Below are 26,562 nucleotides of genomic sequence, written 5' to 3'. Positions count from 1 at the left end.
TCCTCGAGCGGGATCCTACATAGAAATCATGCCTAGGAGACGTGATCGAAGTCTAGCCTAAAAGACTTAGTCACAAGTCTTATTTGAGGACTTGATAGAAGTCCCGCTCGAGAGGTCAACACCTCTCTTTAGGGACTCTTAGTCTCACCAACTAGACTACACATAACTCTGCTAGAGGGTGTTAGAATCCTTCAGATGATACCAAATAATATGATTTCCCTTAGGGGTCCCCTGAGCCTATTAGGCTTAGTGCGTCACACATATTATCAAAAGCTCACGACATCGGGATACTCCCCAATACAATGCTCTAAAAAAAACTTCACCCTCTATCAAGTCCCTCGTACTTTAAGGACTATGTATTATTATATTTGTGAAGGATTTGACTAGGGCGACAATTATATGCTGCCCATAGAGGGGGCGACAATCATGTATCATCCAGGGAGGTATCATCTCGCCCATCAAAGCTTCCATATCGCCAACTCATAGGAAACGTGGGATAAGACGTTTATGGGGTAGAGAGAAGTCAGGGTTAATAACTGACCCACACCCTCCTTAGAAATGGGCAAAAGTCCTTTCAAAGAAAACATAGTCCCCAAACCTCTATAAATACCTCTCCCCCACTTAGAGAAAAAACATATCTTAACTACTACAAATCACACCCCACACACGTTTACCCACAGACAACCAACACATACAAGATCTCTCACCTCACACAAGTAGGTCCTCAAAACCACCATAAAACACCACAGTACAAGGCTTCTTACCACTACGGACAAGTCCTCACCACCGTACAACGTAACATACATACTAAAATCTTTAAGCATCCTTATTCTTTACAAAAGTGATATGAATACCTACACTTTTTGACCTATAAATAATTAAAATAACAAAAATTAAAGCCTTAAATATCAAATATAAAGAACTGAAAATTTTTAATCATTCATAATGTTATAGAAAAATTAATAATATTTTAAAATTTTATGAATAACATTTTATAAAAACCTTATTTTAAATATGCAGCTTGAATTTAAAAAAAAAAGGAAAGACTAAAATTAATAACAGAAAAATTTAGAGATTAAAAATCCTTATGTTTAAGATTAAAAAAACTTATTTAATCCTAAAAAATAAGGTAAAATAAAGTAAGGAAGATAGATTGTGCGCATTAGATAGATATTTCTGCATCCAAAAATCCCGAAATCCACACCTTGGCGCGCAACAACACCACAGAGAACCTCACGAAAAGGGTTTAAGAATCACTTCATTTTTCTTCCTCTCTCTCTCTCTCTCACAACAAAATCCCTAAAAATTTCGAACTCAAAATCCACACTACACTATCTCCAATGCCATCAACAACCCTATGAAACCCTCTTCTTCCCTCAATCTCCACAACAACTCCTCAATGGCATTCTCTTCCGCACTCCGACTCCTCACACTCTCCCCTTTCACTCCCGCCACTCGCCTCTCATTTCTCCGCCGCACCACGCCGGATATCCGATTCCTCTCAGCCTCTTCCCGACGTCGTCCCTCCACTTCTATTAAGGCTTCCACTGCTGTTGGGCGCCGTGACGAACCGGAGCAAGACGGAAATGGAAGTTTGGCGGTGGTGGATAGTAACGGTAGTGATACTGTTAAGAGGACCGAGGGGAGGATTGTGCTGACTGAACTTCATAAAGAGGCAACGGAAGCTTACATGGCGTATGCTATGTCGGTGTTGCTTGGTCGTGCTTTGCCTGATGTTCGTGATGGGTTGAAGCCTGTTCATAGAAGGATTCTGTTAGTACTTTTTATTGCAAACTTAATTGTTTTTTATTATTGTGTGATTTTCTGTTTGAGAAACTGTAAATGTATTTTGATTTTTTTTGTACCAAAGGATGTTTATAGGATTTATTTCATAGTTATGAATTGAATGCATGATATATCAACAAAAACATGGAAACTAGCCCGGGTCGTGGGCACTCTTGGAAGATCATGCAGACGTCTTTTTGACACTCATTTTCGAAACTCTCATGTTGAGTTTGTTAGGAGACAAGTCAATGAGATTATTGATTGATGTTTGCTGGAAGTTTTGAAATTTCTTCATTTGGGATTTATTTTATATTTTGTTCGTGAGATATAAAGGTGGAAATTTAAATGCCTTTGATGACTTTCCCCATGTTGTGATTTTTCTGCTTTGAAGGATTTTACAAATTTGTGAGGTGAATTGCTTTTTTGCTTTGGTTATTTACATCATCTATTAAAAAGTTGTCTGAGGATAACTGGAGATTATTTAAACTAACTATTGAGATTTCTCCTTCTTTAGTATTGGCTTAGTCCTAAAAGGAGGCAAATTTCAATTATTTTCTTCTTTCATTTTCTTTTATATCTCAAACCGAACATTGAGAGTTTTGTGTTATGATATTAGTATTTTAGACAACAGCTGGAAAAAAATGTTAGCATCTTAGACGCGACTGTGCTCTCAGAGCTGAATAACTGTCCCAAATATTTAAAACTCAGATATATGTTATTGTAATGAAAAACTCACTCAAATTTATGTCTCAATGGAGTGAATCAATGGTTGTTGTCATTATGTTAGTCATGACACTTATTGAAGCACACTTTAGTTACATGTTGTGAAAACTTTGTTGTATGTTTTGAAGCAGACCTTGTATGTTTAGTTCATATGAAGATTTTCAATTTGAGATGACCACTTATGGTTTGCTAAGCAGCATTAATCTAGGGGTATAATTTAAACTCTTAATTGTCTATTCATATTCTCCACTAACTTCTTTTGATTGTCATTTTCCAACTTATCGATGGAACTGAAACATGAATTGACAGCAAAATTTATCATTAACCACTTATTTGAATACTACAAAACTTTTAAGTCGAGGGAAGTTTAGGAAATTATAGTAAAAAGTACTTAATTAGGATGTAGATCCATTATCCATAACATATCATTCAGAGTTCATGTTGCTTCATACTTTTGACATTTGGAGTTTGCTTAAATTTGACAGTTCTCATTGAGATGTTTTTGCAAGACAAGCTAATATTCTGAATGCAGATTTGCAATGCACGAGCTCGGCCTTTCATCCAAAAAACCATTCAAGAAATGTGCAAGAGTTGTTGGAGAGGTTAATAATTTTTTTATAAATATTTGTTAATAATTAATGAAGCACTCAATAAATGCATCTAGACATATGTTTGGAGTTTGAACAGTGTATTATCTACTGTCATTTTTACTGTTGATATAGGCTGCTATACCACGCTATTATTGTAGGTATTGGGAAAATTTCACCCTCATGGTGACTCTGCTGTATATGATTCCATGGTTCGGATGGCCCAGGTAAAACAATGTTTGTTGCTTTTTTTGTTTGTTTTATTTTCTCATCATCTTAAAGATATACTGGATTGCTGGGTCAATAGTTTCTTATCTGTAATATCATATCATAGAAAGTTGATAAAGGAGCCATTGTAATTTATATCCCTAAAATGAGCTACTCCAAACACTAACTGTTTTTCTTCTCTAAATTGCTATCATACTTTCTAGTTAGTTATGCACAACTATTATTCCATAATTGATTATGGTTGTTTATAATTTTGGGATTTGATAATAATTTTATTATTTAGATCAATAATAAATTACTATATCTTTCTTTACTTTTAGAGTCTATTTGGCTGAGGGTAAATGGAGGGGAGAAAATATTTAATAGTTTGTCTTTGGTTCAAAATTTTAAGAGGGGGATGAGAGGTAGATGGAGGGGACCAGAATCCCCTTTGAACCACTTTTTGCTTCCCCGATTTGGGGGGATTTTGGAGGGGGGGGGGGAGTGTTTCATTTTAATTTTAATTTTAATTATATTTACATATTTACCCTTATTTATTTATTTAAATATAAATTTAACTTATTAAAATGTTAAAAGTTCTATTTTGAACAAATTTCATCTTCCTTTTATATTTCTTGTATTTTTATATCTTCATCTTATTATCATTATACATGTTCAAATTTTTTATTTAATTTTCTATATTTTAATGTTACTTTTTAATTATCGTAATGTTTTTTGTTTATAATAATTTTTGTTAGATTTTATTGTATTTGGTAATCTTTTTAAAATTATATATTATAATCGTTATGTTTTTATAAAATCTTTCATGATGTTCTCTGATTGAATACTTATATTTCGTCAATGAATTTGTATTTGAATTATAAACGGTAAATATCATGTCTCTTATGGTAAAATTAGAAGTATAAAAAAGTAAATTAGTTTTAAAATACCCCCTTCCTCTTGTGAACCAAACATATTTGTAAATAAAATGTCTCCTATCCCCTCCCATTTCATATTTTGAACCAAACATATATGTAATTAAAATCCCTCTCCTCCCCTTCCCTTGATAAAAATCCATCCCCTCGATTGAACCATTTATTAAGATGACATGTCTTATCATGATTTGTCTCAAGTTTTTATTATTTTTAGGTTATAAGTAAACTTATGGTGCCTTATGAAATTATGAGTTTGGAATAATCACTAGTATTGCTATTTCCATCTATGGATAGATTATAGATACCAATTACCAAGGTAGACAAGTATTTTACTTGAGAGACAAACTACTACCCTTCCTAGAGGATAATTTTAGTTTATGAAGCTAATCATAATTTCCCCTGATAATTCTTACCCTTAATAAAATTTCAATTTTGTTCAATGCGTTTGGTCCTCTCAAATAATTAGGCTGCCTGCTTATCACAAGTCCCGTAGCATTAAACAACTTCCTCTCCAAATAAATGGTTGATTTGGTGACAATGCAAAGTTGAACATCAATGCTACTCCATCAAGGACAGTCAATGACAGACAAAAATTCATCTTTCATGGATGAGACAATCTTCATAATCTAGACCTCTAAGTCAAAGTTGATGTCACTGTCAGACGCCCGCATATCATAGTTGCTTGTGTCCAACCTGTCACTCGAGAGCAGGGCACCGGCCGGCTTGGTGTAAACAAGGCGATCAGTTTATTGCACGCTATTGACAACACTGCCTACTACTCGTTTTCCCACCACCCAGTTTCTTCTTTTGGCCAAATAATCTAGCTATTCACCTGAAGTGTGGGATGGATGTTAGTTTTTTTGGATGTGGTAATTTGACATTACAATTTACATCGCTTTATTGGTCTGTCTACGTTTTATGTGTTCTGGGGGATTGGAAGTTTGAAATAAAGAATAAATATCCTTTCTCTACCTTTAGCTATTTCCTGTTGTTTCACCTAGTGTCTTTTGGCATGTAATATATGCAATTACTTTTTGTAGTGATACTTTTTGCTGATTCTCTCCTTGACTTTTAGTATCATTTTATATTCTGCTTTTATATTTATATTTTTCCAATGTTTTTCAGGATTTTTCATTACGAAGTCCTTTGGTCAATGGTCATGGAAATTTTGGGTCAATTGATGCTGACCCTCCTGCTGCCATGCGTTACACAGAGTGCAGATTGGAAGTATGTGTTTAACCCCTTACTCTTTAAATATGGACTCTACTTTTCTAATAGTTTAACTTTTTTTATACCAAAAAGTTTGATATAACGGACTCTCCAATCAATAGTTATTTGTGTTTGTTAATTACTGGTAGGTAAAGTTGTGCACTAATTTTTAATCATGCCATAGTTCTGATGTCAGTAAACAAACTGTTATTTTTTATCCAATTGTGAGCAGTTTTAAAAATAAACAATCAAGACGACAAACTTGAAATTTGATGTTCATGGGATAGTTTCCTTTTCAGAAGTGTGAGGAGAGGAAAATTGGAAGATCATGTAACTTACATTCATCAGTTATTTAAGGGATTCTGCTTTAAAATTATGTTTTTTGTACTTTATTTAGCTATATATCTGAATTCTGGAGGACTTGTTCTTGAGAAACTATTGCAGGATGTGCTAAAAAGATTTGTTAAAATTTGGTCTTGCGGATTAACCTAACAAGGATCTTCTAGGAAAAACAACTCTGTCTTCATAAACATGAATGATCAGTTCTTGTGTTTTACTTGGCTATTGTTTGGTATTCTGTTGCTTAGACATCATATGCATATTTCTTATCTAAATCTCTGTTGTTAATAAATGATTATAGTTGGAATTTTCTTCTTCGAAGAGTCTTGTTCTTTTTTAATTTTTCTTATTGGAAGGGAGTGTTAAAGAGACCATGACTTTAGAACTGTGTTTAATTAAACCCAAAAAGTCACTATAATTTTAATAATTTTTGCAGAAGGTGGTGGAAGTGCATTTTTCCATAGTATTTTAGTGATTTTAATAGAATTTGTTGTTGCATAGTTCTTGCTTTTGCTTATATGAAAATAGAGGGAATGAGTTGTATGAATCTTTCTTGTCCAAATACCTGTTTTAGGGGATTGACATGAAGTTTTATTAGCCTTAAAGAAAATGTCCAGAATTTTGGATTTACTGTCATTGTCTTTCATGTTCTTTGAATAGATTTGCATATTGGCATACAGTTTGAAGGAATTTAATTAGTTCTTGGTCTAAATATGCAGGAATTGGCTGAAGCAATGTTGTTGGCAGATCTTGATCAAGATACAGTAAGTCGCTGCCGTTCTCTGCCTTTTGGATTTTCTGATTTAATTTGACATCAATGTTGAGTGCTTTATATGTGTAATCATTCCTCGTTGCAGGTTAATTTCGTTCCAAATTTTGATAACTCACAGAAAGAGCCATCAGTCCTACCCGCTCGTCTTCCAACCTTATTGTTGAACGGTTCTTCTGGGATTGCGGTGATTTTGGGTCCCCTTTTGCATATTGAAATTCCTGATATTTGTTCATCAATAAATCATACACATATGCATCTTCTTACATAGAGCTTTGTATTCTTATATTTACCAGGTTGGCATGGCGACTAATATCCCTCCTCATAATCTCGGGGAAGTAGTAGATGTGCTCTGCGCTATAATACATAATCCAGAAGCTACTGTGAGTGCCAAATCTCACTTTCTTTTTTGATAAAATGGAAATTCATTAAAAACATAGGTACAGCCAGATACACCACAGAACAGCTGACAAAGTACAGTTGGATGGAGTCTTGACCTCTTCTCTTCTTCCAGATCTTTTGAACATTATTGTTGCAAAGGAATACTTGCAATACACTTTCTGGAAAGGTCTTGGAAAGACACTTCATGATTGGTTTCTTTAGAAGGTTGACAAACTTTTAAAAAGCGATTAATTTGAATCAAATTTGTCAGCTTTTTTGAGAATGGATCAATCATAATGTATTGAAGAATGTGTTGGTCTTGTCACAACTAAAAAGTCACTGTTACAGCAAACTTAATTCTCTACCAACTAAGAACAGCCAATTCCACAATAAACTTGCCCGTTGTCAAATTAAGAATTGTCTTGTAACTGTTCATTTGTATAACTGTTGTAATGCAAATGCCAATTCAGAGTTCGTAAGTAAAATAGTTCTTAAGAAATGAAAGCATAGTCATTTTATTATTTTTCAGTTGCTATTTTGTAGGCTTTTAAATCTTATTAATTTCTCCCCTTCTTTCCTTTTAAGTTTTATAATTTTTCCTGGTCTGTTGTAGCTGCAAGAATTACTTGAATACATGCCGGGACCCGACTTTCCAACAGGAGGACTGATTATGGGAAACTATGGGTGAGTCTATCAAGTTTTTGGAAGGATCCCTTTCTTATGTATATTTCATAAAGGTTTTTAATTTTTTATGTTGGCTGACAAATTTGTATTAACTGTGTCAATATAAACTTAAAATACGTTGCCTATAGCATTCCTTTTAGCTGGTAGTCGCAATCTAACTGATTACTTGTCAGTTGCAAATCAATAAACATCGCTAATGTTTTGGTGATGGTGTATGGATAGTTGATGTGTTGCATCGTACATTCTTTGCATTTTCATCTCTTTCGTTCTTCAATCAAGAATGGTGATTACATAATTGACATTGAGGGTTTTAAATAAAACAAAACAAGCCTTGAAGAGAATCTGACATCTTCTGTTACAGAAGTCTGGCACTTGAAAACCATGTGATCTTGTTTTAATCCATAAGTTTGATATCAAACCTTCACGAGTATGTTGTATCAAATTTTGTGCCTTCCCAAAAATTATGCACTGTTTGATGTCTGATATGATAGAGATATATATACTTATTTTTCTTAAGGATCTTAGAAGCATACCGTACTGGTCGTGGACGTGTTGTTGTCAGAGGAAAAACTGAAGTTGAATTGCTTGATTCTAAGTCGAAACGGAGTGCCATAATAATTAAAGAGGTAGTTCTCTAGATTCTTTCAGATTCTGACATTTGAAATACATGCTTTATTTTCTCCGGAAGGTTCCTTACAAATTCTGTTTTATGATTGGAATAGATTCCTTACCAGACAAACAAATCAGCTTTGGTTGAGAAGATTGCTGATCTTGTGGAAAACAAGGTATTAATATGTTTAAAAAAGCTTTTTTTCCCCCTTCTTTTTCATCCAAATGGTGTAAATGTCATTGTCAATTTATGTCTTGGAATTGCATGTAACTGACTTCTGTTTAAGTGAAATAAGGCCCTGTCTGAGGGATAAGATGACTATGCCTTCTAAAACTAGATATATAATCTAACTGCTGTGAGGTCACTTTTTAAATAAGGTGTTTAGTAGCTAACGTTTTGAAACCTGAGTGCCACGTAAGTTTTTTGAGACAATACTAATTATTACTCCCTCCATTTTTTTTATAAGTCACTTGGTGAAAAAGTTTGTACCACAATATAAGCTGTTTTGCAATACAAGGAATCATTAATGTTATTTTTTCAAATTATACCCTTAAGTATTTATTATTATCTCTTTTTTCAATTATTTAAATTTATCTTTTCCATGTAATTAATGAAGTACAATATTGTAAAATCTTTCATAATTTCTCTTTCCTATACAACAATGATTACTTTTCTTAATACATGTGAAAGGTCCAAAACGACTTATAAAGAAAAATGGAGGGAGTATTATATTAATTTTGTGGAAGCTTTTTTAATTTCCTAGCCCAACTTTTCTATAGTCTTTCTACCTTTTCTCCCTTTCTCTTCAACTATTTGCAGGGGTAGTTATTGGATAATATATAATAATGGGTTGTGATAGGAACTCAACCACACTTAGAAGAAAACGGAATTATTATTGAATGGATAGAATGTAACAGATCACTCACTATCCTTGGATATTCGAGTGATCTGGGGACCTTCCTTGATGCTAATCCTCACCCAAAGACCTGTCTTCCTCTAAACTCTCATTAACTTTCCCCATATTTTTCTGTTAACAAACTGAGCCTCTACAACCCTCTCGATTTTTAGTACTCGCTCCCTCTTAACATTGACCTTGTCCTTGAGGTGGAAAAAAGAAGATTTTTTTTATTCTTTTTAAAATTTCCACCAGGATCCCATTGCATGAAACATGATGGCTCTGATATAGATGGACGATGGCCCATCGTTCTGAAATACCCAGTTCTTTTTCCTACCTACTTGGGTCTGGTGTGAAGGGCCCATTAGGCCCCAGATTGGCCAAGCCTGAGTCCAATGGTTTGGGTGGTGGTGACAGGTCTTCAAGGTTGTCACCAGGTATTGTATTTTTGGCACCCTCATTGTTTCATCCATGCCATCATCTCTCTTACAATCGCTGGTGCTTATACTGTACGTCACAAGAGTGCATACCTTTGTTACCTCGTCCACTGCATGACTTTGGTTCTGCAGGTTCTTTCATGTATAGGCTAGTTTCCATGACCTCTACCCCCATACATGGATGAATATGACTTGGATTCTTGACCATTTTATGCCTTTACTTTACTTCCACATTCTTCGCAACTTCATTGGGTGCTGCCCTTTATTCTTTTTCTTTATCAGTTTCTATCTGTTTCATTGGTTCTTGTTGGCTCTCCTCTTGAAATTTAGCTAAACTTCTGATCTCTTGTCTCCCAGAAGCTTATAGTCTTGTAGATAAACCCCAAGCTCTGGTTGGAAACACATTAGCAGATCCTTCTCAAGGGCAATACAATTTTCAATTTGGTATTGTAGAGAAATTGCATTGGCCTTGTATCTTGTTGCGTGAGTATTTGAGATAGTTATCTAAAGGTTTACTATTAATATGCAAAGTGACAGCTTGTAATAGTGCCACATGGCAATAGTTAGTTTTGTTAGAGTGCCACATCAGCACCGTTAGTCTTAAGTCTTAACTGCCTCAGAGTTAGTTAGAAGTAGTTGCAGGTTTAGCCCCAATTAAGCGAAGGATAATGTCCATATAAACTTTTGCAATCTGAAGACATTCTTCTGTTTAGAAAAGATTCAACAAATATATGAAATATCAATTTTACTTTCTTTTATTTTTCCACTTCTAACACTTGTTTTGGACCTTCGGACTTTGCTTGTGGTTTTTGTCTCATATCATATCTTTTATACTTAAGAGGTTTTCATTTTGTATGTTTCAAATATTGTTGGTGTTTTCCGCCTTCTCTGGGTTTTTGAAGGGTGCCAATCATTTCTACAGGCAGCCCTAACCTAAAATTTTTGCTTTTACATTTTTTTAAATTTTGTTTTCTATGCAGAGTTTAGATGGGATAAGTGATATCAGGGATGAGAGTGACCGCTCTGGAATGCGTGTAGTCATTGAGGTAGAATAAATAAATAGGCTCTGGTCCTAATTCCTATATTCTCTTGTTCTATGACACATGCAAGAAACCAAAAAGAAATGGAAAAAAGAAACTGTTGTATTACATGATGATTAATTTCACCCACTTTGCAGCTGAAGCGGGGTTCAGATCCATTGATTGTTTTGAATAATCTTTATCGCTTAACTTCTCTGCAGTCTGCATTTAGTTGCAACATGGTGGGGTAAGTTTGTTGTCTACACCTTTTTTTTCTTCTTCTTCAAAGTAGCCAATTTAAATACTCTGATGCTCTGATCATTAATGCCATTCTGACGATTGATTGTTATTACTTTTCTCCATATCTAGGAATTGCGTTATAACAAATAAATATCTTTTGGAACGATTATAGTTATGCACTCACTGAACCCCCTGGAGGTTTATGGTTCTCTTACCGGCATAGAACTTGTACTTGGTATATTTAAGGAAAATTTTGTTAAGACTAAACATATATTGATTATGAATTTTTGGAATTGCATAGGCCAGAGCCAGATCTCTATCGTATTCTATTTGATAGATGATTCTTTTTTCACTTCCGATGAAAGGGAAGGTTCCATGGTTTTTTATATATACTAAACCATATACATATGGCTTCTTCTTGTCCTTGATCTGGGTTCTATGGGTTCTATTGAATTTGTCAGCATATTGTTTCTCACTTCTTGATTATGTTATATCTGTATTATTATGCTTTATGCTTATTAATGCTTCACATCTTAATTGGAGCATACCTTTTTTGTCTGAAATATTGTAGCATTCTTAACGGACAACCTAAACAAATGGGATTGAAAGAAATTTTACAGGTTAGTACATACTGGCCTCAGTAGTCCAATGTTTGTCCCATATCATCTATGGTTATTTCGAAAATAAATCTCTCTAAGTGACTCACCACTACATTGGGTCTGTGAGAGAATAATCTTCTCCGTCCTAGTTTATTCAGGTGTTAGTTAGTCAATTTAGTTAGTTTCCAGTAACAACCAAATAATTAACCATTAGCTGTACCAACTGTAACTGCAGTGTGCTCAACCTATCTCTAAAAAAGAGTGCTCACAGTTGGTGTAAAGTAACTTTTTCCATGTCCAAATTGCTCTTTTAACCTACTTTTTCTTTAAAAGGTCTCTCTCTCTAGCCAATAAGCTTCCTTGAGTTTTTCGTAGTGTAATATGAGTATTTGTTTTTTTCTTCCTGTACAAGCTATAGAAACATTTAATTTTAACATGTAATAAAGCTAAAATAATTAATTTGAAAACTACATTCAGTATCCACTTTCCCTAATAACACATTCTTTCTGCTAGGAGCCACTAACATTTTTAGCTTCTTATACTGGTGTCTATCCAGTAATGACTTTTTTTTTTCTTTCTATTTGGTATTAGTCATTTGTGTGTAGGGTGATGGCTTTGTTTTTTTAAGTTGGAGTGCTACTTTCTATTTTCCTGGCTTAATCTTTGATGTTACTTCAGGCATTCTTAGACTTCAGATGCTCTGTTGTTGAGAGACGTGCAAGATTTCAGTTATCAAAAGCACAACAGAGAAGACATATTGTCGAGGTATGTCACAAGAAACAGAGAATCTACTTGTGTTTGTACTGTCCATTTGCCATGTACATAGAGTATAAAGCTTGGACACATTTCACAAAGTATAATCATTGGTTGAAATGCTGGAAAACTAATCTGTCCGAAATTGGTTTGGCCCCTTTAACCAAAAAAATTGATTGATCACCAAATCTGTGGGAACTGGCCAAACTGGTGTTAAGTGATTAATTGAACAATATTTTTTATCCAAATAAATGGCCTGTACCAAGCTACAAAGGCCTACATATGGATTGCTACAATTTTGCATGTAGGCGGCAATATTGAACTCTAGTACGATTTCTCAATGAATGAATGGTTTTATATTAAATTTCTAACAAGGATTGAGTGAGACTAACTAGTGAGGGTACACTTTTTTAATGAGCATTTTGACTTTTAATGTTATGTACAAACTCAGGGTATTCTTGTTGGGTTCAATAATCTGGATGCGGTGATTCACATAATACGTGAAGCTTCAAGTAACTCAATTGCTGCAGCCGGGCTACGAAATGGTGAACTCCTAATTTAAAGTTTGTTTATTAATTTCATTGGTTCCAAATTTTCTTCTTGGAATATGTAAGTTAAGACCTGATATGTAGAGGCTACTTTCTTAGAAGTTTTTCTGTTGGAAACTCTATTTTGCATCCCCGGCGTTTGAAAAATGATTTTTTATTGAAATTAAATCCATGTAACCTTGACTTGGAGTTCTCTATCTTATAGCTGTTTAATGTGAACGAGAATATCTATTTGCAGAGTTCAATCTCTCTGAGAAACAAGCTGAAGCACTTTTGGACATGAGCTTAAGAAGACTGACCCTTCGTGAGGTGCGCTAGAATCATACCTTTCACTAGACTATAATGATTGCTGTTTTTATTTTATTGAGATTTCTCTAAGTTTACCTGTGCTAGGAGCATATTTGAACTATAAGCTTCGTCCTGTGTGCAGAGCGACAACTTTGTGGCTGAAAATAAGTCTTTGGCCGAACAAATTTCCAAGTTAGAGGAACTGTTGTCCACGAGGAAAAATATTCTGGAGGTATAGTATCACTTTGAAGCTGTATTCTTCTCATTAAAAACTCACTGAATTAGCTTTGTAAAGTTTTGGCTGGTCAGTCTAATTACGAAGTTAGCTTATTAAGTCTATTTGCTGGTATGAAAAAATTATGAAATTGTATTAGTTTCAGCCAAATTGTTAACAATATTCCTATAATCAACAAAGAGATATTGTGCACAAATAGGGGCTAAATATAATAGATCATAATACTGGATCAGAAATTAGATAAACAATTAATTTAATTAAGAAATTCCTCACTCGCAATCTGCTCCAGTGGTGCATTGTTAGGATTGGTCAGAAATACAGAATAACAGCTTGAATAATTCAAAGAATCTTCCAGGCTATTAAATTCAAGAATTCCCAAGCATCCATCCTTGCACTATCCCTCCTTCCTCAGTTCTTTTTATTTCTAACCTAATTTGACTACCTAACTGTACTTAGTTTTCCTGTTATTGCCGTTCTTTGTTTATAAACCCTCCTATTCAAGGTTTCCTATCAATACCCACTCCCAAAATTAAAATAGAAAACACCACATTGTCGTCAAGGGGAAAGGCTAGGAATGCCTCTTGAATGCTGTGTTTCATGTAGACTTGATATTTGTTTAGAATATCCTGGCTTGTTTAGTCAAGAGGTCTTAACTTCATCAGCCTTAAAATCACAACTGGACAGCAGCATCGAAGGTACTGTAGTTGGCTGTTCCGGTCAATTTCACACACAGGATCAGTGTGACATTGTTGAAGGTTACTGCAGCACTGGAATGCTAACAGAGTCTCCATCCTCCATTAATGTGACATCGCATTCACTTTATTTCCTATTTTTAACGTTTTGAATTGGGAAAAGTGAAAACAAAAGTAATTCATTTATGGTTTTTCTATTAAACACAATTTCCCAAATCTAAAAGGGAAAATAAGGTGACATTTTTGTAATTGAAAATGTAAACAAAAAATGAAAAAAGATGTCACAAAAGAGGCCTTAAAATGATCTTAAACAATTCTCATCAACCTTGGAGTGAAGGTTGGGGGTTGACTGGAGATCTAATGAATCCATACTCCCTCTTCCAATTTTTTTTTAAAGGGTGACATATGACTTAATATAGAAGCAATTAGCATTGCTGAAATTTTCTCCATTTATCTGGGATTGACAATTTTGTTGATTTTCTCATGTTTTTAGCTTATAGAACAAGAAGCAATTGATCTGAAAAACAAGTTTGCTAGTCCGAGGCGTTCAATTTTGGAGGACACGGATGATGGTCAGCTTGAGGATATTGATGTTATTCCAAATGAAGAAATGCTATTGGTACATGGCAACTATAGTATAAATCTTACTTATACACTTTTTTTCTTCTATCTATTGGTCACAAAATGGATACTGTGTTCATGACAGTGTCTTTTACTCTCAGGCACTTAGCGGAAAAGGTTATTTGAAGCGTATGAAGCCAAATACTTTTAACCTACAACATCGTGGAACAATTGGCAAATCCGTAGGCAAACTAAAAATGAACGATTCAATGTCTGATTTCATCGTTTGTCGCGCACATGATTATGTCCTTTACTTCAGGTATGTTTTCGTTGTGGTTCCTAAAGTGAACTGGTATCTGCCTATTGAAATTCGAGCTAACCCACTGGTCAATGCAGAAAAAAATGCAGAGACTTAGTTATTTATTTTTGTTCAAGAGACTTGTACCTATAGAAGCTCTAAATAGCCTGAACATGTTACTTCATATCTTTAATCCTTAAATCCAAATATTTGGATCCCACTATTAACCCTGACCAATATCTATCAGTGATATCAGCATTAGATTTCACCCAATATTAAATACTGTTGTAACAAGTCTCAAGGATTATTTTGCTAGCATTTATCTTACTATAAGTAACAGATATTTTTAACTTTGTTTTGGATCTTGGTTTTGGATCTTACTATAAGTCTCAAGGATTATTTTGCTAGCATTTATCTTACTATAAGTAACAAATATATTTAATGACATTATGTTTTAGCTTCTTTCTGGAGATACTCTTTTTTTTGGGTCCTGACTTCTTTCTGGAGATACTCTTTTTTTTTTGGGTCCTGACTTCTTTCTGGAGATGCACTCTAACAGATACTAAACTTATAGGTGGGTTTGTTGTATGGTTTAGCTGTGTGCTTGTCAACACTCATTCTTAATCTAAGAAGTGACATTATATATGGTCATTATTTAGAATCCTTAGTTTTTGTTTCTTTCTTGGTTGTGGTTAATTATGTTATTGTTAGTATTTGAAATCATTGCCTTGTAGCAAATTTAGTTACATTTCATTTTGAATATTAATTGGCTTCAATTTTCAGTGATAAGGGAACGGTATACTCAGCTCGTGCCTACAAAATTCCAGAGTGTAGCCGGACTGCTTCTGGCACACCACTTGTTCAAGTATTTTTCTTATTCTCTCTGTACACACCAACACACCCGCACACCAGAAAAATGGGCATACTTGTATACAATGTCTACATATTAGAAACTGTAATCAAAACAAACACATTCCCAAATTTTTGGGAACTCAATAGCGGAAGCAACAATTAGTTCAAGGAGGATCGAACTAGGCTCTGATACCATGTTGAATTTATGATTATGTGTAAAAGATGAGAGAAAAATATTATTGATAATTACTATTGACTTTATACAAAAGATTCAATACTAATCCCTATTTATAGGATAAATAGACTCAATCATATATTAAGAACAAATCTTGATAATAATAACTATAATCTGATACTAAGAAGTAATCTAAGATACTCTAAATTAATATAAATTATATTATAAAATATTTTATAATATTCGAACAAAAAGGAAGAAGAGAGAAGAGAGAAGAGAGGATTGTTCTAACTGAATTTGTTATTCATCCAAAGTTAGTTGATACTGCTAGGTGAGAGTGTTTATTAGCTCTAGTCTAACTGTGCTGACTCAGCATAGTTAGTTACAATACTTAAGTTAGGCTTAACTCTACTATACTCTAATAGCTTCCCTTTAAGACCAAAGTCATTTCTGTGCAAGAGATGACTTGTCTAACACTTGCAACTTCTCTCTGAGCTGAAGAAACCGAAGTGGAGAGAGAGGTTTTGTGAGCAGGTCAGCATATTGATCAAAGGCAGGAATATGGTGTACTATAAGACACTTGCTCAAAACTTTTTCCTTTAAGAAAAAGATGTCAAGTTCCATGTGTTTGGTCTTGGCATGCAAGACTGGATTATGGGAGAGAGCACACAAGTTATCACAAAATAACACAGGAGTGGTAAAAAAGGGAACCTTGAGTTCAATTAGTAAAGACTGAATCCACAACACCTCTGAAGCTGAGTTTGCCAGGTTCCTATACTCAGCTTCAGTGTTGGATCTGGCCACCAAGGTTTGCTTTTTGGACCACCATGTAATGAGATTAGGACGTAGGAAAATGCAAGATCTTGAAGTGGACTTTCTGTCATCAGGATCAGCCCCCCAATCAGCATCAGAAAAAGCTTTAATGGCAAGAGGACAAAGCTTTATTGGCAAGAGGACACTGAGTTGAGGCAGGCTGCAGGAGAAGACCATGATTAAGTGACCCCTTTAAATGCCTCAGAATCCTTATAACTGCAGTCCAATGGCTTTGTAGAGGCTGAGCTAAGAACTGACGAGCCTTATTGGCAGCATAGCTGATTTCTGGCCTAGTAATAGTAGCATATTAGAGAGCACCAACAGTAGACCTGTAAGAAGTAAGATCACTTGGAAAGTCAGTCCCATGTTTGGAGAGCTTTAGACTTGAAATCACAGGTGTAGGCATGCCCTTGGCATTAGTTAGCTTGGCTTTGGTGAGAAGATCTCTGATGTACTTGGTTTGAGATAGAAAAAGTGATCCATTCTGCTGTTGTGAGTTGTGACACTTCAATCCCCAGGAAGTATTCTAGATTCAGTTTGTTAATGAGTTGATGAACATGAGTAGGTGGATTTCTAGCCACAATTTTATCATCTAGATATACAAGCACGATGATGGTGTATGTAGAGGTGACGAGAGTAAAAAGAGATGGATCACTTCTACTTGATGTAAAGCCAAACCCTTTAAGACCTTGATTCAACCTCTCAAACCAGGCCCTAGGTGCCTGCTTGAGCCCATAAATGGCCTTGCATACCAGGCGAGGTTCGGAGTTGTCAAAACCAGGAGGTTGTTCCATATAGACTTCCTCTTGAAGGATGCCATTTAGAAAAACATTGTTGACATCAAGCTGAGTAATATACCAACCTTTTGAAATGTCAATTGTTAGAACAACCCTCATAGTCACTGGTTTGACAACAGAGGAAAATGTCTCATTAAATCAAAGCCATGTTGTTGGTGGAACCCTTTTGCCACCAACTTGGCTTTGTACTTGTTAATGGTGTCATCAGTATTTTGTTTAATCCTAAACACCCATTTTCAGCCAATATTTGTCCTATTTGGGGAAAGAGACGTTAAAGTCCATATATGATTGTTTACTAGGGCCTGAAATTATGCATTCATAGCTTCCAGCCACTTGGGATCTTTTAGAGCTACCTTATAAGATGTAGGTTCTACTTTAGTGAGTAGAAGTTTAGGATGAAGTGTAGGTTGAACTATACCACTCTTCCTTCTTGTGGTCATAGCATGAGATTTATTGGGATGTAAGAAGGGTAACTGGTGGAGATGTGGAATTAGAGGAAGAGGTTTGTTTGTTGAGATTCAGAACTGTTTGTAGCAGTGGATGCAGAAGCTGGAGAGTTGTTGGAAGGAGTGTTGGGGGTAGCTGTAGGACTATTAAGTGAGGATGTATGTGTATGTGAGGGAGTGTTGGATGGAGAAGCTTGAGGATGATGTGAGTGAATACTAGTTGAGGGGCTGTTTGGGAGAGAGTTTGGAGGAAGAATAGAGTTTGTGCTAGTTGAGGGCCTGGAATTTTGGGGAATGGTTTGTTTGAATAGGTTGGGAGTGATAGGAAAAGGTGGCGACAAGGTTGAATTTGGAATAGAGGATGTGGAGGAGGATAGAAAAAGTGAGGGATATGGAAATCTAATTTGGTTAAACAAAACATACTCTGAAATGTAGATTATTCCAGTTGGATCAAGAGACTTGTAACCCTTGTGATTGGAGGAGTAGCCTAGAAAGATACACTCTTGAGAATGGAAATTGAACTTGTGAGAGGAATAAGGTCCAAGGTGTGGGTAGGAAGCACACCCAAGGCCTTGATAAACTTGTAGTTAGGAATTTTATTGTAAAGCATGAAGTATGGAGACTTCATGCTTAACAGAGGGGTTGGCATTCTGTTGATCAAATGAGTAGGTTAAAAGTGTGAAACTACAATCGTTGCGCAGGCAGTATGAATTACTGCAGATGGGAGGGATGGAGAAAGTTGCAGCATATGTGTCCAAGGTACAAAATCCTGTGCACTTGATGAAAGGGTGCGGTGAAACCATGACAGATAGAACGATCATTGAGAAGGTGATGAGAACTTTGACTTCTCTTTTTGATCATGTCATCGTGGCAATTCAAGAGGCTAGTGATTTGTCCACCATGAAGTTGGAGGATCTCGTAGGTTCCTTAGAAGCACATGAGATGCAAATTGTTGAAAGAAAAGGAATTCAAGAAGCCATTCAGGCTCTGCAAGCTCAGACCTGGAAAGGGCATGGTGGAAGTGGCAAATTCAAAGGGCGTTTTGACAAAAATAATACCAAGAAGGGTTCATGGTTAAAAAATTCAAATGATTAGAATTGTTTTCGTCATTAGACCATGCCATACTGATATCCGTTGTGGAGAATTTAACCTACCACCCCTACCCTTTAACCTAACACCCCGTATTGTAAAGTATGAAGTATGGAGACTTCATGCTTAACAGAGGGGTTGTCATTCTGTTGATCAAATGAGTAGCTGTTAAACAAGCATGATCCCAAAATTTGAGAGGAAGGTTTGCTTGAGCAAGAAAAGTTAGGCCTGTTTCAACCACATGCCTATGCATCCTTTCAACTGATCCATTCTGGTGGTGTGTGAGGGCAAGCCAGCCTATGTGCAATACCCTTTGTGAGAAATAGTGAGGTGAGAGATTGAAATTCTTCCCCTCCATCAGTTTGAACAACTTTATCTTTAGTAGAGAATTGAATTTCAACCGCTGTGAGAAAGTGTGTGAAAGTGAGCAGAACATCAGATTTAAGCTTGAAAAGAAATATCCAAGTGTATTTAGAAAAAGCATCCACACATTTTAACAGATACTTAAATCCACAAGTAGAAACCATACCATACATCATCAACAAATATTAATTCCAATGACTTTGTATATGTAGTGTGAAAAGGTGAACTAGGTAACATATGTATTTTGCCCAAACAGCATGGACTACAAAGTCTAACATAGATTTTTGAGGTAAAGAAATATTGCAAAGATCTAGAGTAGCTTTAAGAGCCTCATGATGTGGACGCCCGAGCCTGTTATGCCATAGAGTATAAGAAGAGGTGTTAAGAGAGGTAGAGCAATAAGAGACGATTCCCTTATGATGTCACTAGCTGATGCAGGACTTGTGATGGGTTGAAGTGATCCAAAAGTGTATAATCCATCCTTATTTAGTGAGCCTTGGAGCACAATTTCAGAGTTGCCCTGTGTTTTGACAAGGCACTTGTCAGCATGAAACTTAAAGTATACTTTGTTGTCCTTTGCAAATTTACTAACAGAAATTAAATTCTTAGTAGTATCAGAGACAAGAAGTAAATTCTTGAGTGTGAGATGAGTGTGTGTGGTGTAAGGAGATGTAAAATGTGCAGAGCCAATAGATGTGATTGGCAAACCTTGACCATTGCCAAGCAGGACTTGATCAGTGACAAGAAATTAAATTCTTAGTAATATCAGAGACAAGAAGTAAATTCTTGATTGTGAGATGAGTGTGTGTGGTGTAAGGAGATGTAAAATGTGCAGAGCCAATAGATGTGATTGGCAAACCTTGACCATTGCCTAGCAGGACTTGATCAGTGCCAGGGAGTGTCACACTTTCTGAGAGGTAGTCAACACTGTTTGTCACATGATGAGTTGCTCCTGAATCAGGGAGCCTTCTCTGATTGACTTGACCAAACAAACTGTGATTGTCAGCACCAGGGCCAGTGCCTGTGAGGTATGCTTGAGGGTGATGTGTAGGTCTAGGTGCAAAACCAGGTGGAGGTCCCATTAGAGCATTAGCAAGCCATTGGTTGGGACCTGAATTCTGGAGAGAAGATGCAGGAGCAAGCCATTGGTTGCGACTAGAAGTTTGTAGAAAAAGTGTGGAGTTGTTGATCCACTGATTCCAGCTAGGTCTTTGCTACTGACTTTGCTGATAATTGTTCCACACAGAAGGCATGAGTGGGGAATGTCTGTGATAGCAAACACTGGCATCATGACCTTGTTTAGAGCAGATTTGAGACTGCACTTTGAACCTGCCTCCAAACCTACCACCTCTACCACGATTGAAGGTGCGACCACCACAAAATCCACCTCTATTCTCGGTGAAATTAGTCATAGAACCAAACTGAGATGCATTAGTGGAATCAGAATTCACTTGAGATAAGGATTGAGATGCAGGAGGCATAACTTGAGCAACATTAACTGACAAAGGTTCAGTTAGAATTGTTTTCTTTGCTCTATCCAATTTTGCTTCATGTGAAAGAAGCATAGACTCAGCTTCAATGATAGGGCAGATAATTGGACGATACTGAATAATAGAGGCTAGGGCAATATAATCATCATGTAAGCCATCAAGAATTGCCTCAAGTTGATCACGATGCGAAGTCGGATCATCAATAGACTCAAGTATATCAACAATGTGCAGAATGCGAGCAATATAAGATGTAATAGATTTGTCACCTTTCGAAATGGACTTCAGCTCAGTTCGCAATTGCCGTGACTTCGCATTGGTGTGCGTGAAGATGTACATGTTCACCTTGTCCCAAATCTGATGAGAATGAACACAGCGAACGCGAGGTAACACCGAATCGGCAAGCGTTGTGAGGAGCCATGTGAAGAGAAGAGAGTCTTGCTGCTCCCATGTGACCAATGCAGGATTCTCTGTATCATTGGTGCGATCTTCGTCCATTAGGTAGCACGGAGGAACGTCTGGATCGACGAGAAAACGATGGAGTTTGTGCGTGAGAATAATGCCTTCAATCTGCTGTTTCCACGATCGAAAGTCGTTTTCATTGAGTTTGAGTGTTAGTTGCTGCGTAAACATCTTGAAAATGTTCTTCGAGTTGAAGGTTGAGTTGAATGAAACTTCTTGTGCATTGTTTTTCGTCGTATTCGCTGAATTTGCATCGGAAGCCATGGTTATGGATCGAGTCAAGCTCTAGATACCATATTAGAAACTGTAATCAAGCACGAAAAGGAAGAAGAGGGAAGAGAGAAGAGTGAAGAGAGAAGAGAGAAGAGAGAGGATTGTTCCAACTGAATTTGTTATTCATCCAAAGTTAGTTACAATCCTGCCAGGTGAGAGTGTTTATAAGCCCTAGTCTAACTGTGCTGACTCAGCACAGTTAGTTACAATACTTTAGTTAGGCTTAACCCTACTATACTCTAATACTACATACAGCAACATAAAGGTCTGGCTGAAAGTGAGATAATGGAGACAAATGAGCAACGAATACATATGTTGGGTGTGTAGTGTAAGTCTATGGGCTTATAAAATGGTTTAGAGAGAGTGTGACAACCGAGATAATACAATTTAATGGAGTTATTGTAAAACAACATTTTTATTTGTACACTTATTTGTGCCTTTTTTTAATAACAGTTTAATAAGTAGAGACTTGAAAGTAACACACGTTGCCTTAAGTAACATTTTTTTTTTCTTTTGCTACTTTTGGGACAGATCTTATCTTTATCCGATGGCGAAAGAATAACATCCATAATTCCTGTGAGTGAGTTCACTGAAGATCAGTTTTTGCTGATGCTTACAGTGCAAGGGTATGTCAAGAGAGTACCCTTGAATTCATTTTCATCAATCAGATCAACTGGAATCATTGCAACTCAATTGGTTTGTTCTCTTATTTAAATTCTGTCTGCATTGCTATCTTCACTTTGGTGTCATGTGACTAGATTAGTGGTTAAAATCCTTGTCTACGGTTATTCATAATATATATATCATTTAACTTCAAAGGTTCCCGGTGACGAGCTGAAATGGGTCCGTTGTTGCACAAATGATGACTTTGTGGCTATGGCTTCACACAATGGACTGGTCATATTAAGTCTGTGTAGTAAGGCAAGTTGCCATCTTTTATTATTTCTGCAATAACTACTAAAACCTCTTACCTCAAGATGCTGTTTATATAGTTCAAATTTTACCATAAAGTTTGACAATGAATTATATCTGGTTCATTGATATGTTACTAATTTACTTGAATTTTAAATTCCAAATTTGATAATCTTTGAAATATGAGTGACTTAAATCACTATATTCATTGAAACTAAAAGGATTGAATTTTCTACTGGTACTGTGTAATTTCTTTCAAGTGACTCGACTGAAAATAGGGTTAACTTTTAGAATAATTTGTGTTTGAAATTTAGATATGGAGGAAAGGAAGGGAGAGCATAAATAGAGAATACAAAATTGTCTAGTTCATAGTAAGTTTTGAATATCTGATGTGAAGAGCTGACCTTTTATCTTCATTAGGGCTAAAACTATGACTAAAATAAGGACATTTCCACCATGAATTTGGGTAGACTACAATGTAGTCTTTTATTCAACTAATATGTATTTCCTTAGAATACACTACCTGAAGCTTGCTTCCGGGTACCCACTGTGTTTTAGGGGGCGGATTGAGAAACTAGTGCTTTGTGTTTTGTAATCATACCTAATATATTTAGTATAAACAAAAATTAGTGCTTTGTGTTTTGTAATAATACCTAACATATTATTCACATCGTATCTATTTTATTTTATTATTCTGAGTATTCTTTTTCTCTCTAAATGACTAAACTCTATAACTTCAAAAACAGAAACCACGGTGTAGAAGTGTTTTTTTTAAACCTCTCTAACAAGCTAATCCCATTTATTTCTATCAAGACTATCCAAGTAAACTGCTAGAAGTACTAGTATTTCTTTGTTGAGCCTGGTTTCCAGTTTATTGCCATGTGTTGTAAAATTTTGTTCTTACATTGTTTATCTTGATTTAAGCCCAGATTCGCACGCAAGGAAGAAATACGAGGGGTGCACCGGCAATGAGGCTCAAAAACGGGGATAGGATGGCAAGTGTGGACATCATACCAGCAGCCATGTGGAACAACTTGGAAACCATATCAAAACTTCCTGGGAGCAAGTAATTATGATAAGATATTGCATGCTTTTCTATATATCAGAGTTCAGGATGCTCTGATTGTGAAAATTGTCCTTGATCTTAATTGTTTAGGGATAATGTTCAGATGTCCTTATAATTGCCTGTTTTCCATAATTGGAACATTTTAAGTTCAACACAATTTTCAATTAGTTTCTTTATTTGTTTTGTATATTTTCTGACAAAAACTTCATTTCAATAATATTGGCCTATTTTTTTGGATGATCCGTCAACAAGAATTGCATTTGCACTGAGCAGTAATGTTGTAGTTTTATTATTACTACTGAAACCTCCAAAAATTTGGAACGGAAGGTTTAAATATATTTAAATGACTAAATAAATCAAAGTTATGAATTGGCATTGTGATTTGAAGATTCTAGTTGGCATGCATAGGCTTATTTATATAATAAAAAAGTGAGAATCTATTTGTTTGGTTATCATCATCAGTATTATCATTATTTTGTTATTTTTTCTGCTTTTGGAACATTATATTTTTGTTTCACAAAATATGTTTGATCATAATAAATCTATTTGTCTTTTCGCTCTTGATAGGACTCCAATTGCTCTGACAGGAAGTTCATAGATTTAATCACAACTAATTGTCATTTTAATGCTAGTTGGGAATAAGTGATCACATTTGTCCTTAACATATTTATTTACTATATGCTCACAGTGGAAAGAGTCACGGTGGCCCATGGCTGTTGTTTATTTCCGAGAGTGGTTATGGAAAGCGGGTTCCTTTAAGCCGTTTTCGAATGTCATCTTTGAATCGAGTTGGTCTGATTGGATACAAGGTATTTTTTCACCTTTCACAGCAATGACTCTTGAAAATGATAAACTGTTCATTGAATAATATGTTCTCTTTCTGGTCTGTGTTTCAGTTTTCTGATGAGGACTGTCTGGCTGCCGTATTTGTAGTAGGATTCACATTAGCAGGTATTCTCTCACTGTAACTTTGTTTAACATTGATACATTTGATTGTAGTTCCGATCATTCTTTTAAAAATTGGACTGGACTAGACTAAATGGCAGTCTTAAAAATTGGACTGGACTAGACTAGATAGTACAGTCGGTTAAACTTGAAATATTAATTACCTTTATTATTTATTCATCTTACATAACATAAATGATTATCTTATGTTTATTTAATGTCTTAATTTCTGAATATTTATGTTAATTAATTACTTCATGTTATATGCAAAATTAGCTATAGCTATTTAATTATCACTGGTTTGCCATTGTTGTACCTGAACCTTTAGAAGTACTGACTTTACTGCTTACTTAAAAATGATTTAATTATAAAAAATCATCGTCTCTACAGAGGATGGTGAAAGTGATGAACAAGTGGTTCTTGTTAGCCAAAGTGGTACGGTCAACAGGATTAAAGTTCGGGACATTTCAATTCAATCTCGATTTGCAAGGTAAATTTGAACTGTGCCCCATTCGCATATTTCTTGCATATTTGATTTAAGTCATTATAGCTAAATAAGGATTTGTAAGGTAAATTTGAATTGTCTCATATTTGGTGCTTATTTGATTCGAGTCATTGTAGCTATATGCTTATGACAAGTGTGTTTGATACCTACTACCTGTTACATCTTTAATGACTATTTTGTTTGTGGAATTTTGGTCAGGGGAGTTATTTTGATGCGGCTTGATCATGCTGGAAAGATTCAGTCTGCTTCTTTAATCTCAGCAACAGAATGCGAGCCTGAAGAAGTTCTTGATATTGCTCAAGTCTAGTTGTAGATGCAATCCATGTCTAGAAGAGTATACCTGCCCAGATGCCTGCCTATCTAACTTGGACTTACGCCTTTTACAAAATGCTGCTACTTGATCTTGAATCTGTACGGGGAAATATGATTTCATTGGTGATTGTTCCAGTCCTCCTCGTGTAAAGTGTGATATATTTATTTATCTTTCCCAGGGCAGGGGATTTTGTCTTCCTAATGTGGTTGAGAGAAGGGCTACTGTTAGTTTGTGACATCTGTATATTGTGACCGAAAACTATTGGAAACCACAAATCCGAAGGGACATTAATTTAAAGGAAAAGGATTGGAATGCAAAATTCTTCTAATTAATTTCAACTATGGATGACTATTAAGCTTTTTTTTTTTTAAATTTTTTTTTTAAATTTTTTTAATTTAGAATTTTATTCATTGCAAAGAGGCAAAAATCAGTCTTTTGCCAATACTATATGTTTTTTTGATTTTTTTTTAAAATATCTATGTTTTAAAAAAAAATGTAAATAATTATTTTTAAAAAAAATATCAAACTAACAATTTTTCAAATAAAAAAAATTCATATGTGCCACTACCTGTGACACATGTGCTCATTAATGGGTGTGGCTCGTGTATCCAACCTTTAGGAGCATGCATATCCAACTTTTAGGAGCATGTGACTCCTATGTTCTATTAGTTTTTTTTATATATATAGGTCATTTTCTTTCCATTATTTTCCATCCATATGTTAATTTTCTCCTTTAGTTTTCCTTTAATTGTTGTCTTATATTATTAAGAGAAATGTCAATTTGATTTATTCAACATTAAAATCTTTGATGAACATTTGACTTCGAAATGCAGAGACTTTGAGTATTTTCAGAGGAGATTGATCCATTGGTTAGATGGAGACATTAGAGACGATGAAAATAGTAGAAGAATTGAAAGGTTTGTTATGGTGTTCAAAACTATTGTTGTAGACATTGCACAAGTTTATGATTTTCTAAACGGAAGGTAGTAGGTTGAAAGGGTCATGCGGAGCATGTGAACACGCCACTATGAAATGGGAGCAAGGCATACAAAGGCTTGGAACTCTTTACAATTGCACCAACCTTTATCTAGTTTGACTCGACAATATCCTCCTAACCTCCCCTCATTGTGGTCCACTGTCTCATCCACACTAAACCAACCTTTACGGCGGTCATATATTGCGACCACATGTGCGTTAGATTTGGTTTTAGTATTACCAATTTACAAATCTTATAATCATGTACTGCAATTTGGACTGCAAATTTGGACTC

General features: G+C 35.4%; 1 protein-coding gene across 2 annotated transcripts; it reads left to right on the top strand.

The window, feature by feature from the left end:
* The first annotated feature begins 1,161 nt into the window (after positions 1 to 1,161).
* Positions 1,162 to 25,630, top strand: LOC127091568 (DNA gyrase subunit A, chloroplastic/mitochondrial). Of its 2 annotated transcripts, XM_051030237.1 has the most exons (27): positions 1,162 to 1,773; positions 3,041 to 3,110; positions 3,257 to 3,322; positions 5,363 to 5,464; positions 6,505 to 6,549; positions 6,643 to 6,741; positions 6,851 to 6,937; positions 7,549 to 7,619; positions 8,137 to 8,245; positions 8,342 to 8,404; positions 10,542 to 10,607; positions 10,739 to 10,827; positions 11,392 to 11,440; positions 12,098 to 12,184; positions 12,624 to 12,717; positions 12,959 to 13,029; positions 13,151 to 13,240; positions 14,429 to 14,554; positions 14,658 to 14,815; positions 15,578 to 15,659; positions 22,083 to 22,247; positions 22,371 to 22,467; positions 23,388 to 23,529; positions 24,218 to 24,338; positions 24,426 to 24,480; positions 24,865 to 24,964; positions 25,178 to 25,630. In XM_051030237.1, the coding sequence occupies exons 1-27, from the start codon at positions 1,358 to 1,360 to the stop codon at positions 25,284 to 25,286; spliced, it is 2,829 nt and encodes a 942-aa protein (XP_050886194.1). In that variant the 5' UTR covers positions 1,162 to 1,357; the 3' UTR covers positions 25,287 to 25,630. The 2 variants fall into 2 exon arrangements, with proteins under 2 accessions (XP_050886194.1, XP_050886195.1); XM_051030238.1 differs by lacking the exons at positions 10,542 to 10,607; positions 10,739 to 10,827; positions 11,392 to 11,440.
* Positions 25,631 to 26,562: the final 932 nt, after the last annotated feature.

Source organism: Lathyrus oleraceus, chromosome 6 (assembly GCF_024323335.1).
Source record: "Lathyrus oleraceus cultivar Zhongwan6 chromosome 6, CAAS_Psat_ZW6_1.0, whole genome shotgun sequence".
NCBI lineage: Eukaryota > Viridiplantae > Streptophyta > Magnoliopsida > Fabales > Fabaceae > Lathyrus > Lathyrus oleraceus.
The sequence above is the reverse complement of the archived record's forward strand: the minus strand, read 5'-3'. Positions and strand labels throughout refer to the sequence as shown.

What these genes read in the sequence shown, in the direction of transcription:
- LOC127091568 (XM_051030237.1), top strand. Translation starts at nt 1,358, where the DNA reads ATGAAACCCTCTTCTTCCCTCAATCTCCACAACAACTCCTCAATGGCA. An exon ending in GAATGCGTGTAGTCATTGAG is followed by an intron (nt 10,608 to 10,738) that starts GTAGAATAAATA and finishes CCCACTTTGCAG; the next exon opens with CTGAAGCGGGGTTCAGATCC. An exon ending in TGCAGCCGGGCTACGAAATG is followed by an intron (nt 12,718 to 12,958) that starts GTGAACTCCTAA and finishes ATCTATTTGCAG; the next exon opens with AGTTCAATCTCTCTGAGAAA.